The 14,663-nt window shown below is 49.0% G+C and overlaps 1 protein-coding gene across 4 annotated transcripts in view; it reads right to left on the reverse strand.

Moving 5' to 3' along the window:
* FRMD4A (FERM domain containing 4A) overlaps positions 1 to 14,663 on the reverse strand; it is a 314,917-nt gene that overhangs the window by 39,887 nt on the left and 260,367 nt on the right. For all 4 annotated transcript variants that reach the window (XM_044983445.1, XM_044983439.1, XM_044983452.1 and 1 more), the window contains 2 exons: positions 12,950 to 13,026; positions 7,135 to 7,273 (listed from right to left, as the gene is read on the reverse strand). In XM_044983445.1, coding sequence (XP_044839380.1) covers positions 7,135 to 7,273; positions 12,950 to 13,026 — 216 coding nt within the window. The remainder of the gene's footprint in view (positions 1 to 7,134; positions 7,274 to 12,949; positions 13,027 to 14,663) is intronic.

The raw sequence follows: 14,663 nt of genomic DNA on the forward strand, positions 1-14,663 counted from the left end.
CTTCCCCCCAAAGGTCCCACCTGGCACTCGCACGGGGAGGAGGGGGCGGGGAGGAGTAAGCAGGAGGCTGGGGGAGAAGGGAGTGGAGAGGAGTGAGTGGGGTCTTGGGGGAAAGAGGCCGAGCAGGGGTGGGGTCTCGTGGGCAGAGTGCTGGGTTCAGGACCATGGTCTGGGCGTTGGGGCCCCTTGTGACTGTGGGCCCACCACCACGGCGCCATTGTAAACACAGTATTGGGCTTATGTCTTGAATCCTATTCTGTATGTTGGTTATTAAATCCACTAAATAAACTAAAAAGCCAGGCAAAGCAAACAGAAATTCCTACACCAAAAGGAACCCAATTGGATGTGATTTGAGCATGCTGGACATGGACCTGAGAGCTGACTGCTATTCAGCCTCCGCTCTGGAAACTGGTTTTTCTTTCAGACTACAGTAACTCCTCACTTAAAGTCGTCCTGGTTAACATTGTTTCGTTGTTACGTTGCTGATCAATTAGGGAACATGCTCATTTAAAGTTGTACAATGCTCCCTTATGAAGTTGTTTGGCAGTCGCTTGCTGCAGGAAGAGCAGCCCGTTGGAGCTAGCTGGTGGGGGCTTGGAACCAGGGTGGATCGGCAGCCCCCCTATCAGCTCCCCGCTACCCAAAGTTCCCTGTGCAGCAGCTGCCTAGCAGGCTACCAATTGCTGGGAGTTCAGCTGTCCCTCCCCCGACTGCCAAGTGCTGCTCCTGCCCTTGCTGTGTGGGAAGGGGGGTGACTAATGTCAGGGTGTCCCCCTCCCCCCTACTCCTGCCCCCCACTTACCCCTTCTCCATATAGAGCAGGGGGGAGACACAACAGGGCTCAGGACAGAGAGAGCTGGCAGCAGCTGCTGTCTCAACTTCCCGATCTTTTTAAAGGCAATGTACTTTGAATGTGGTAGCAGCGTACTTAAAGGGGCAATGCGCATCTCTCTCTCTCCCACACACAGGGTGTGTGTCTCTGTCTGACATGCTGTCTCCCCTCCCTCCATTCGTGCTGCCTTGTAGAGTGTGAGGCTACATTAACAACAATGTGTTAACCCTTGAAGGCTCAGCCGAATGCTAGTTCATCATTTAGCCATAAGGCATTCCCTAGGAAATATCCCACCCTCTGACTTCACCACCTCAATCAAGCTTCACAATCATCATTGCTGTGTACAGTATTAAATTGTTTGTTTAAAACTTATACTTTGTGTGTGTGTGTGTGGGGGGGGGGGTGTATGCATTATATACAATATCGTTTTTTGTCTGGTGACAAAAAATTCCCTGAAACCTAACCCTCCCATTTACATTAATTCTTATGGGGAAACTGGATTCGCTTAACACTGTTTCGCTTAAAGTCGCATTTTTCAGGAACATAACTACAACGTTAAGCGAGGAGTTACTGTAGTTTTGAACCTAATGTGCTTTAACAGCTAACCCCAGTTTTATAAAGGTCTCGGGGAAGGCTTCTTATCTGAACACTTCGTAAAATCCTGGTTTCAGACCTGGGTGTCCGGGCGCAGCTCATAAGAACCTGAACCTCCACTGCTGTGTGGAGCTTCAAGTAATGCAACCCCAAGGACATGCTGACCTTTGGTTAACCTGGAGTTTCTATTAACTCAGAGAACTGGTGTCACACTGTGCCGAACAATCCAGGATTTGCCACTGGCCTGAAAACCTTCATTTCATGTTTAATTTTTGGGCCCAGCTGTAGAACCTGTACTTCCATTGGTAAGCATGTACATTAGCAGACCCATTTGATGCAGTAGGACTACTTGGGTGAGTAATTCCTCCCCCAGGCTAGGAGAGGGTACTATAGTTTGGCCTTAATGTTTTCAAGTGGCAACTGTTCACAATGTTTGGAAGTCTGATTTGGACAGGCACCCAAAAGCTAGGCTGCTTATACCCACTGGAATGAAAACAGGGAATCCTAGAAATCTTGCAAGAAAACCTGTTCCTAGGAGATATCCAGCCTTACTTTGCACTCTGAAAAAGTTCAGATAGTTTAGATAGGTGAAGGAAAGAAGCATGGTTTAGCACTGGGAAAGGAGAGTTCTGTGCTCCATTCTTGGCTTTTACTAATTTGCCATGTGACCTTGGGCAAGTCACTTAACCTCTCTGCCTCAGTTTCCACATCTGTGGAATAATAAAGGGGATAAAATGGATCCCTACTTCATGGCGGGTTTTAGGCTTAATTCATGACTATATGTAAACATAGTGCTTTGAGATCCTCAGATGGAAGGTGCTAGAGAAGTATTACTAGTCACACATCCTCTATCTATCTTAGGTATTTATGTGACATTCATTTCTGCAATATCTGAGCACCTCACAATTTTTAACATATTTAACCCCATAACACCCCTGTGAGATAGGGAACTGCTATTAACCTCATTTTACAGATGGGGGACCTGAGGCACAGAGAGATCACGGACTGAACGCTCAAAAGGAGTTAGGCTCTTTTTGAGCATTCAGCCCTAAGTGACTTGTCAAGGTCACACAAAACCTCTGGAATGGAATTGAACCTAAATCTCTCAATGCCCAGCCGAGCCTCCTAGCCATTCAGCCTTCCTCTCCAATATACCTCATCACCTCAGGTAAGAAACATGGGGGGAGGGGAAGCAGTCTTTCAGCATCTTGGCCTGGCTGTTTCTGGTCAAAACCAAGAAGTGCTGAGGCGCATGAAACTGAACAATATTTTTAACAACTTTTGAAGGTTCAATTTCAGTTCTAGCTGGTGGGTCAGATCGCTTCTTATTTTGTCTGAACTGGCTGTCCAGTTACTGACCATGAGCCTGGGCAGGATCTGCCTGATATTTGGCCGTCTACTAGTCTGATTTTCAGGAGCGACAAGTCTTTGATCTATTCACACATTAGTGACTTCGCATCCTCATACAGCATTTGCATTACAACTTCAGTGAGAAGCACTGAGGTCCAACCCCACTGATCTCCAGGGTGTAAATCAGAATAGAAACTGGGCCCATCTATCAGACTGTGCCCTGGCTAATGTACTTATAGAACAATGGTGAGCAGAGGCAGTAATACTGGATGGTACAGTCCATTACTGGCATGCAGATCCAGCTAATTGCTGGGAACATGCCCTCCTTTGTACGTGCGTGTGTAAAGTTAGTGCTGATAAAGACCGTGGCCAGAAGTTCCTGGAGCCTGAAGTCCGCTACTCATTCAGACAACAGCAAGGGGAAGTACAACTGAGAACAGGCAGTGCAAGCTCCCCCAGTGAAAGGCCTGATCCAAAGGCCACTGAAGTCAGAGGAAAGACTCCTGTTAACTTTAACAGGCTTTGGATAGGACTCAGGTCCACAGTCTCACTAACATACCTAGAGGGAACACTTCTATAAAGGAGAAGGGGTTAGTTTCTACACTGCTTCTATCCTGGGCCTCTCGGCTGCCTTACAATGATGACAATTAACTTATGGGTTTTTTGTTCTTTGGAGGGAACAGGACTCAAATCAATTAACTCCCTTCACAGAGGCCACTGAACAGCTAGCTATGAGGCCTGGCTGGATTTGTACAGGCAGCCTAGCAGTTCATGGCTAGACTATATCCCATTACCACTCCCCGGGGCCATTCAGTCCCCCAATTCTGAACATGTTTAATGAATCATTGCACAGACCTGGCAAGTCTCATTTCTTTGGAGGGAGACTTGCTCATTTGGGATTAATTTCAAAGCAGTTTTTAAAATCAGTGGTGCCCTTCCAACGAGGTCAGATAGTCTATGGAACCTGCAGCGGCACGAGGGATGGATTGACACCATGGATCAGTTTGGCCTTGTCACTTGTGCTGAAGGATTTTGTGCTGCGTGTGTTTCAACAGGACATTTAGAATCTCCCTCACCTTTTCTGACAATTTAACTCATTTAAGCTCCATGCAACTGGGAGCCCTATTGCATTCAAGAGCATCTGTGTTATCAGAAAGTCCTATAAAAACAAATCTCTTGAGGCCAATAGGGCAAACATTTGACTGACTTAGTGTAGTCACCAGTGCATAGACATGGCTCTTTGCCTTGCTGAGTTTGTCTGCTCTGTGCAGAAAAAAGGGGAATGGACAAGAATTTTGCATCCTGAAGAGTTCATTCGGAGCCCTGGAAGTCTTGTAAATTTCCACATTCTGCTTGAATTCCAGATCAGAGCAGATAGAAACAGCAGCAATAAGAGTTCAGGGTCTCCATGGACTGGCAAAATGCTCAATTGTGCATAGGATTGTGAACAAAAGATGTGGATCGGTTTTGCTGCAGATTGGCTTTGCCAGCAGAGCTGTGCCAAACATCAGAGCAACATCTGAAAAGATGCAGGACTTGCTTGGTTTCAGGTTTTGTTAGGAACTCAGAATTCAGGCCCGGTTTGTCAGAATGTATTGTGTCATACAGTGCTGCATCTAATCTCATCTCAACTGCTAGGACCAATCTGGGCCCAGTTTTGAGCAAGTTTCAGCAGGTTTATTGTCTTTTCTCAAAACCATGTGAAATGACAGGGTTTGATGCAAACCCAGGGAGTCCTGTACGTTCTGCTTTTAAATTGGGATTAATCTAAAGCTGCAACTGAGGGCTTGTCTACACTGCAAAGTTGTCGATAAAACTTTTGTCTTTCACAGATACTTAAAAAAGCCCCGCAGCGAAAGGCAAAAGTTTTGCCGACGCAAGTCGCAGTGTGAACGCGGCTTTGTCCTGCTGACAATGCTAACGCTGCTTGCAGGGCGGAAAGTATTTTGTCGGCAAAAGTGCCGACAAAGCGTTTACACATGCTGTCTTTTAAAGCTGAGTGGTGTAGACAGGCCCTCAGAGTGAAATTTTAAAGGGGTGCAAACCCATGTGAACAAAAAATATTTGCACAAACCCCTAAGAACTGAAGTCATCAAGTATCTCACAGCTCCACTTTGGGGTGTCCATTGCTGGTTTCATAAAACAGACACCCAGGAACAACACTTGGATCAGCAGGACTAATCAAGCAGACCGATGAAACTTAAATGGGCCCAGATGAGAAGTTTATACATCAATCTTGGCAATGTCCCTTAAAGACGGGGACAACAGGCTAAAATCCCAACCCTTTAAGAGAAAGGGACAAAAATATTTGTGTGTATTAACACCAAAGCAATAGCATGACAGCTGGGATTATTGTGACAAAGCATTTTGACAGGGTCACAAACATGACTGATTGACTGATGATGGCTGGTGGGCGGTGTTGCCCGTGGGCGTGAGAGAGAGAGATCAGATGCGCACTCACAATCTGAAACACAATCTGCTGGCAACAAAAGAAGCTAGCCATGAGAAGTCCCTGACCCTCCCACCAAGAGGAGGGGAATCTGCTATTGTTTGTTGGTTGCTTCTGATTTTTAAAAAGGGCTAGGCACTTTGAAAGTTCCCACAGGCGCTAATGTCCCAGGCTATATACAGGTTTCTCCTATTCACAGCTGCGTAGGGAGGTGAGGAAAGTGCAGCTGCCCATGATGTCCGCCTGGAAGGCAAAGCTCTCGTGCTGGAAGTGGGGGAAATAAAGCCAGAAGATGACAGGATTGAGCACATCTCCCTGGAAGTGGGGCGCAAAGGGTATGAATGTTTGGAACTTCCTGGGGAACGAGGGGAGAGCAGATGAGGGTTCAAGAATCTGGTGCCCCCAACTGGACATTTCCTACAGTGCCTCCAAGCTTTGTTACACCAGCATTGTTCATATTTAAAGGGACATCACCTGTTTAAAAATCATACCTCTGTCTGAAAGTGATCTCCCTGCTGCTCTTCCCAGGATGGGTACACCTAAAATTATAACTGAACGGGAGTAGAGGGGGAAAATACACTCTTCTCTATTTTTGAGGTTGTTTCCTTGTACATTGGCCAGCACTTCGTAGGCTAAGTCTACACTATAAAGGTAAGTCGACCTGTGTTAGGTTGACTTACAGCCACCATATTAATTACTGCAGTGGCTGATGTCCTCAGCAGAGTGCTTCCACCAACTGAAGAGAGGCAGTGTGGGGCGGCTAAGAGCAAGGGCTGTCAGCTCCAAGCAGCTCCCCACTGCGAGCCCAGCTGGTCTCACATCTGGCTTTCAGCCAGGAGCAGCGGGGCACAGCTGCCATGCTCCCAGCGGGGAGCAGGGACCCAAGAGGGCAGCAGGGCTCGCAGCAGGGAGCCCTTGTAGCAGCCCAAGCCGGGAGCCTGGTTGGCAGTGGCTTGGAACAGAGACCAGGCGGCAGCCCAGGGCCTGGCTTTGGAGCCATGGAATTGACAAGAATGACAGCCAACAGCCGACGCAAGGAACACAATGTCTACACAGACACTGCGTCGCCCTAACTGCACAAACGTAAGCCCTACGCCTCTTGTGGAGGTGGTTTCATTATGTCGGTCTAGCAGGGGAGTTACGTCAGCAGGAGCGTCAAGCATCAGAGGGGTAGCCATGTTAGTCTGTATCCACAAAAACAACAAGGAGTCCGGTGGCCCCTTGAAGACTAACAGATTTATTTGGGCATAAGCTTTCGTGGGTAAAAAATGAAAACTTATGTCCAAATAAATCTGTTAGTCTTTACGGTGCCACCGGATTCCTTGTTGTTTTTATCGACGGGAAGAGCATTTCAGTATGTACACCTCCACTGTTCTGTCAACAAAAACCGTGCAGTGTAGACAAGACCTAAACGTTTCACTTATATGGTCAGTTAGTCAGTTTGTCTTTCACACCGCAAAAGGGGGGAGAAAAACTATTCCCCTAGGAAAGTGTGATTGTAACACCACAGAACTTGCGGGAGGGGGTGGAGGGCGGGACTCAGAGGCAGATGTAGAACGTGAAAGTACTTTTAACTGATTGATCTGAAACGGATCGGACTTCACGGCGGTATCCCTTTGAGAACTGGCAAATACGCTGAAACAACACGGAGAGGAACTCAGTCACGTGTGGCTCTCCTGGTTTGTTCCAACTACGCCCCCAGACCTCACCTGACAGGCCTCTGGGGAAATCAAACTCCCTCGTCCTAGCACAAACCAACAATATTTTAAGCCATTCCACCCTCATTTTGTTAGAAGCACAGAAAGAAGCAGACCAGGAGCCACGTTCTGGACTGGAACCCGCAGGTCGGAAATGTGGTGAGTGAGCGGGAGCCATCTACGGCACCCTCCCCTTCCAGTGAGCATCTTACCTTACTCTGCTTTCTGTCCAGGTAGAACTGGTGCTGGCTAATGGCCATAGCCCAAATGGACTTGATCAACGCAGGACAGGCGTACCATGTATGCACGGCAATGCCACTGTGCCCAAACGTTCTCCTGGTCACAGACGCCCTAGACAAGAGGACAGAATGAGCTGTGTTTATGCCAGAGCCTCCTTTGACTCTAAATGGAGAAGGAGAAAAATGATCAAACAGCAGGCTGGGCTGCAGAATAAAACCAAGGACCGTGCCGAAAAAGCTGCTCCCCTTATTATTCTGGGCTAAGGGAAAATCACAGAAGGGAAATGATGGCCACCTACAGTCACTGAGCCTTCATTTTACGTTACACATCGACTTGCAAGCGGCAAAAGCTGAAAAGCACTAATAGTGATTACAACAATATCTCAGGGGTAATATGGTCTAGTGGACAGAGTTTGGATTGGAGTCAGGACTCCTGGGTTCTCTTCCAAGCTCTGCTTTTGATGCACTGCACATCCTTAGGAAGTCACTAAGTCCAAAGCTTTTATAAGTATGCATCTCCATCTTCCCTGGACGTAAGATTTGGATCAAGTCACTAGTGTATGAAGTCCAGCACCCTCCCTGACAAAACACCCTACTTGTTCAGGTAAAGGGGTCCCTTTACCTGACACTGGCCGGGTGTAGTGGGGGAGGCCAGTATTTCCTCCTTTGGTATCCTGCTGTTAATTGATTTATCTCGTTAGACTGACCTCACACTTTGTAAAGCAACCCCCATCCTTTCATGTATTTATACCGGCTCCTGTATTTTTCACTTCATGCATCTGATGCAGTGGGTTCTAGCCCACGAAAGCTTATGCCCAAATAAATTTGTTAGTTTCTAAGGTGCTGCAAGGACTCCTCCTTGTTTTAGGATAACACAGAAGCCTGATACTAATTGTCATGGACTTTTGCCTATGGTGTGCGGCCGGGCAATGCAGGGTGGTAGCGAGGTGGTGCAGTAGTGGGGGGTGTCAATGCACAGTGCAGGGGTTGGCGAGGTGGTATATCCATGCTACACATGGGATGATGAGGGGGTGCATCTGTGGTGTGCAGGGGTGGGGAAGGTGTGCAGCTGTGCAATGGACAAGGGTGAGCAAGGGGATTTTTCTCTGATGCCCAGAGGTGATAAGATTCCCTGCTGAAGCACAGGGTCCCCCACACACACTGTGACCCCCACTCTTCCATCGTCTCTTAGCTACATCTTTAACTAGCTCTTCAGCAGCCTAACTTTCACTTCCAATTAAATGCTAGATCTGTCGGTGTTCGAGTGCGCCCGATTTCATTTCTTTTTGTGTAAGTGGGAGCTTGAGAAATTGGCACAGAAAAAAAAAGTCAAATTGCAAAGGAAAATTGAAACTAAGCTAAGAACAATTACAGAAAAACAACCACCCCCAAATCCCAAGCCCTGCGGATCCAGAACTGAAACTGCCAGCCCAGGCTTGGCTTTGGAGAGCACAGCAACCGTTGTGTCTGGGGCCATTTCAACTGCACGCTTTTATTACAGAACCAAATCAGAAGCATTAAACAACGTGGGATTAAAAGTTGTCCAACTAAATGTGCAGATGAAAAGGCACATGGTTGCTGTTAAGAACCCAGTGAAAGGTAATGGGGGGGAGAGGGGTGGAAGACTCTGAGTGCTGAGAAACAGCATGAACCAGGAACCAGGTGAAAGGCTGTGACTCTTGGTATCATGTTTCGGTGTTATCCTATATTCCAGTGTTCTCAGCCTTTTCCATACTGCCCCCGCTTCCCCCCTCCCTCCTGCACCGAGCCAGGAGCTAGCTGGAAATGCCCTCCCACTTAGCAGTGTGGTCACAACTTCTCCCACCAGTTCACGATTCCCTGGGAGTTGAACCGTCCAGAGTTGAGAGCCCCTCCTCGATCGTTAGTAGCTTTATATTTAAGCACCTGGGCCCAGACACACTGGCGCACTCCGGAGGCTTTGTGCTGGTCTAGTAATGCAAAGCAGCCACAGCGTACTGTGACTTGAGCCCCTTATATATCCAGGGCCTTGGGCCCAGGTCAGCAAGGTACTTAAGCATGTGCCTAACTCTAAGCACTGAGTAGTTCTATTGAGGTCAGATTTAATTATTTGCTCTGACCTCTTGGAAATGTCTTCCTCAGATGATTCCCCTAATCTCTTTCTCCTCTTACTGTAGAGAATAGCAGCTTACATTTCTGTAGTGACTTTCATCCAAGGATCTCCAAGCACTCTACAATTATGAATGAATTAATCCTTTCATTGCTTCTCTTCTCCCCCAATAAGTATTATTAGCCCCAATCAACAGATGAGGAAACTGAGGCTATGTCTACACTACAGCCGGATCTTCGCACCAGGGGTCGATTTAACGAGTCTGGTGAAGACATGCCAAGTTGACCACAGATTGCTCTCTGGTCGACTCTGGTTCTCCACCCTGAATGAGAAGAATAAGGTAAGTTGATGAGAGAGTGTCACCCATTGACCCAGCGCAGTGTAGACACTGCAGTAAATCGACCTAAGCTACATTATTCACATAGCTGGAGTGGAGTAACTGAGGTTGACTTACTGTGGTAGTGTAGACATAGTCTCTGAGACCCAGTTAAATGACTTGCCCAAAGGAGGGGGTCATTTGCAGAGCAAGGACTAGAACTCATGCCTTCTGACTTCCAGCCTCGTGCATTAACCACTCACCCACACACACCCCTCCTTCCTCACTGTGCTGCTTGTGAGTGTGGGTAAGCTGACAGACTCTGGTTCGGATTGACTCAAAAGGAATGCTGAGAGTGCACTGTTCTGGTTATATCCCCCCACCCCCACAGGCTACGCAACTTAGCATGAAAAAGTCCACCCCACCCCACTCCCCCGACCAGGAGACTAGAATCTGAAATATGTTCCTTCGGGATCCAGGACTCCCAGTTGACAGTGCAATGTGGGCTACTGTTTTACACTAGAAGCGGCAGTTTGATACAAGGCATTAGAATGAAACATGCACAGTCTGTCTTTTATATTCAACATGCTTCTATTCTACACAGTGAAAAATTAACAGAGTAAAAATCATTTGCACAATATAGTGCCTAGTCCACACGGAATCCAGGACATGGCATTTATGCAGTTCAATAAAGGTTACACGGAAAAGAATAGGGAGGTTTTCCATGCCAGGGATCCAAACCACCTCAATTCAGATTGCAAGCAGTTTGGGATAGGAGCCGTTCGACTGTGCACAGATATAATGGGTGACCATATTTTCCTGCATGCTGTTGAGTTGCAAATTTAATATTGTCTTCACGTCTCATAACTACTTGCCTTCCTTTCTGGATTGTTCTTTTAGTAACTCTGATTAGTCCCAACTTAAATGACACATTCTGCCTTAGGGTCTAGAGTGTCTGTGGGTCTTTGATTTGTTTGTGGTATGGGCTTCCGCAGGACTCACTGCTGACCAAGGGTCTGACGGGTAAGGGAATGTAGGGCTCCTAAGCATGTGCCTAACTTTAAACACATTCATAGCTCTGTTGCCTTCAATGGGACTACCCATGCGCCTAAAGTTAGGCATGTGCTTAAGTACCTAGCTGAACTGGGGCCAGGAACAGGACCAACGGGACAGGACGGTCTGGTTTACACACAGTTTTTGTACTGCTTTAACAAATGTACAGAAATAAGCCATACTGCTATAAGCCCCTTTATAAGGGTGGGTGGCTGTACAGATACGCTTTGGCACAAAAACTGTATGTAGAGTAGCCCTAAGAGAAATACACCAGAGCTGCCCACCCCTCTAGCTAAGAGCCGGTTGCCTCTGATCTGGAACCATTATTACCCCAGCTGACAGATACAGCACTTTCCTGCAAAATCTTTGGGAGATTGCTTATGTATTGCTTAGCAATACATAACTGTATTGCTTATGTCAGTGGTCCCCAACCTTTTCTGGGTGGCGGGCGCCAGACGACGAGCCACCGAGGACCGTGGCCGGCGGACAAGCATCCGCCAAAATGCTGCCGAAAAGCAGCGTCATCAAGAGGCAGCGCCACTGAAAATCAGCAGTATTTCGGCAGCGACGTCTCTTGGTGACGCTGCTTTTTGGCAGCATTTTGGCGGCGACGCCTCTTGATGATGCCACTTTTCGGTGGCATTTCGGTGGATGCTTGTCCGCCGGCCAGTACGCGGGTGCACATAGATGCCCCGACGGGCACCATGGCGCCCGCGGGCACCGCATTGGGGACCACTGGCTTATGTTGTAGCATTGTGAGCCAGAGATTGTACATCACTCCATGGGGGAGGGTGACCACAGCTCCTCCAGGAATTGAGAACAGTCTGGGGGGTGATTAAGCAATTTCACAGAGGTTGTGAACAACAGCCAAAGAAAGGAATTTTGGATCAACAACCTGAGTTGAAACTGACTCAAGGCCTGTGTTGTGATCCAGCAAATGGACAGGACCTTCTGTCCAAGGAGGGAACCCCAATCCTGGGAAGGGTCGGAAGGCTTTGGACTACTGAGTCCCCATAAGACTGCCGGGTGACCTCTGGTCAGCGTTTAGCAGGCGTGCATACAGGAACTTCTCTTGGTTTTTATGTTTTCTCTGTAATACTTTCATCTTAAGAATCAATGTGTTTGCTTAGGAAGGGCTGAGTGGTAACCATCATGCTGTTCACAGCATTCAAAGAGAAAGTGAAGCACAGACACTGGCCCGCTTAGGCAGTCTGGCTTGCTGGGAATACCACCGTGTAGGAACTGTGCAGCCTGGAAAAACCCTGGTCAGGAGGGAGAGACATGGGTCTCTGCCCAAGAGAGTTAATGGCTGGGAGCCTGAAAGTGGGTGCCCTTGGTGGACCACGGAGGTGGAATACAGATGCAGTTGCCCTTAACTGTAGCCCCCTCAAACCACATAGGTGGCACAATAGACAGTGATCTTTGTTGTAACATGAACTAGGACTGCAGGCTAACCAGTTGCAAAACACGTTACAGGGCAGCACCTAAAATAAATCTGAGCTGGAAAGACAGGACCCGATTCTTCTACCCTGGCTCTTGCTGAGTAATACCTTGCTTTGCAAGTTGATTTGAACACGGGCTACTTGTGGAGTCATGTGCTACACACAATGGGAACCTTTCCGCTCATTTCAACGGGCTTTGGATCAGGCATAATGTGGGGCAGACTCTGACCCAGAGTGATTAACAGTGTTACGGTCATCTTAATTCGCAAGCCATCTCCCAAATTAGAGTAAGCAACGAAGAAGAAACGTATCTCATTAAGGAAACCAGGCTTAGATCCAGCTCTCACTTCTACCTGCATTCCCTTCAGTGAATTACTCCGGAGTCACACGGGGGTACTCCCGTCCTCAATATGCCCCTCAGTCTCTGAAGTGTAAGTACACCGAGATCCTCACATTAGCACATTGTGCTGCCAGGAAGATTCTCAAAGGCATAACTGAGATCTGCAGATAACTAACTTTTGCGAGCAATTTGCAAGAGGGCGTTAGCTCCGCAGCAGGTTGGAAGAAAAGAAAAAAAACAGACCGTACGGTAAACTATGGGATAGTCTATGGCCCTACATGCGAAGCACATGCTGGAAACTGACAGCAATCGCCAGCCATAAAAATCGCATCCACTGACATTCACCGCCACAACCGACCCCGCACAGAGCTCAGCGGCCCGGACTCGGATTTCATTCCATTCCCCCTAGAACCGTTGCTGGCCATTCCACAGCTAGAACGAGCCGCTCCCCTCCCTCCCGTCCCGTGCGAACGGGCACGACTCCGGATTACCCCCCAGCGCGCGTGGAAACCCGCCTCAGGAAGGCTGGATGTCGCTGGCCGGCTTACCTGCGTGGGTCGTGAACTTCCACGGAAAACTTCTTCTCTCGGAAGTACAGGTTCTCTAGCTGCCTCCATTGGAAGATCTGCCGGGAAAAGGACTCGGGTGAAACGCAGAGCTCATTGCGGCGCCGCGGTAACTCCCTGAGCCAGCCGGCAGCCGCTGCGCCGCTTCCTCGGCTCGCTGCGAGAGGCGCAGAGCTGCGATCTGGAGCCAGGCAGGGCGCTGCGTGGTGCGGGTTTCCCTGCCGCTCCCCCCCCCCAAACACCCCCCCCCCTTTGTTCGCTTTGCGCAACCCCCACCCGCGCTGCCTCGGGAGCCAGCAGCAGCCAGCGGCGAGTCGGGCTGAACCGCGCGTCCTCCCGCTCCCGGTGCTGGAACGGGCCGGCGCTTCCTGCGCGCTGCCCCCGGCTCAGGGCTCGGAGCCGGTCACGCCGCCTCTCTGCACAGGGCGGGGGCGGCGGCGGTGACCCTGAGGCAGGGCAGGCCGGGCTGGCTGCAGACAAAGCCGCCAGGGGCCCTCGCTCTCCGTGCCAGCAACGTTAGAGCCACATGCTCGGCGGGAGGGAAAGGCCGGGGCAGCCGCATGGCTCCTACCACACCACGGCTCCCCCCCCCCCCCCCCAGCTCCAATGCTAGTCCTGGGCAGGGCCAGGGAGGGGCTTTCGGCACAACAGGGCGAGCGAGGAAGGAATCTGTGTCGAGGAGCTAAATTCCTTCAGCATCGAGACATCCCAACGGGCTCTGCAGAATCCCTCGCTCCCTCGCTCTCTTTTAACACGGCCACGTAAGATAGAAACCCACCAAAGCCACCAGAAGAACAGCAGGGGCCTCTCCTTTCATCTGCAAAGGACGTGCATTCGGCATGCGTGGCAGCATCGCATGCAGCACCACGGCCTGACATGCGTTCACAGGGAAGAGATTTAAAGGCGCCCAGGTGATATTTTGTGGGCCGGATCCCCAGCGAATGTAAATTGCCTCGACTGAAGTCACCAGCTGAGGGTTTAGAGATGAGCTTGTATTTATAGACGAGCTTTCATCTGTGATTAACTCCCAGCTTTTACAAACATGAACTAAGCCTGACAATTTATTGTCTATATGTACTATGGTAGTAGGGTGACCGGATAGCATGTGTGAAAAATCAGGACAGGGGGTGGGGGGATAATTGATGCCTATATAAGACAGAGCCCCAAATATCAGGGCTGTCCCTATAAAATCAAGACAGCTGGTCACCCTATATGGTAGTCCCCATTGTGCTAGGCGCTGTACAAATACAGAATGACACAGACCCTACCCCTAAAGAGTTACAATCTACATGGACAAGACAGACAAGACAGAAGAGAAGGACAGAACATACAGCAGAAAGAACAATACAATGGCTGCAAATGTCATGATGTTTCCAAGGCATCCTCTGACCATGATTATTACAACCATCTTACAGAGAGGTTCATTGACTTGCCTGAGGTCAACATTCTGAGCCAGTCACAGCACCAAGAATAAAACCGAGTTCCGGACACTCAGGCTACTTGTTCCAGCCACTAAACAACACTCTTTCTCCCATTTGATTGAGAAAAGGCAGCAGTCACCCACAACATGAATGGGTATCTTGGATTCCTTCATCTCTGTCGCCAATTTATCATGGACAAATTGCAAGGCTGCAAGCCCTGCAATGGTTACGTATCTGCCGCTGAACAGAAGCACCAGATCCCACCCTGTCTAAGC

The sequence above is a fragment of the Mauremys mutica genome, chromosome 1 (assembly GCF_020497125.1).
Source record: "Mauremys mutica isolate MM-2020 ecotype Southern chromosome 1, ASM2049712v1, whole genome shotgun sequence".
In the NCBI taxonomy this organism is placed as follows: Eukaryota; Metazoa; Chordata; order Testudines; family Geoemydidae; genus Mauremys; species Mauremys mutica.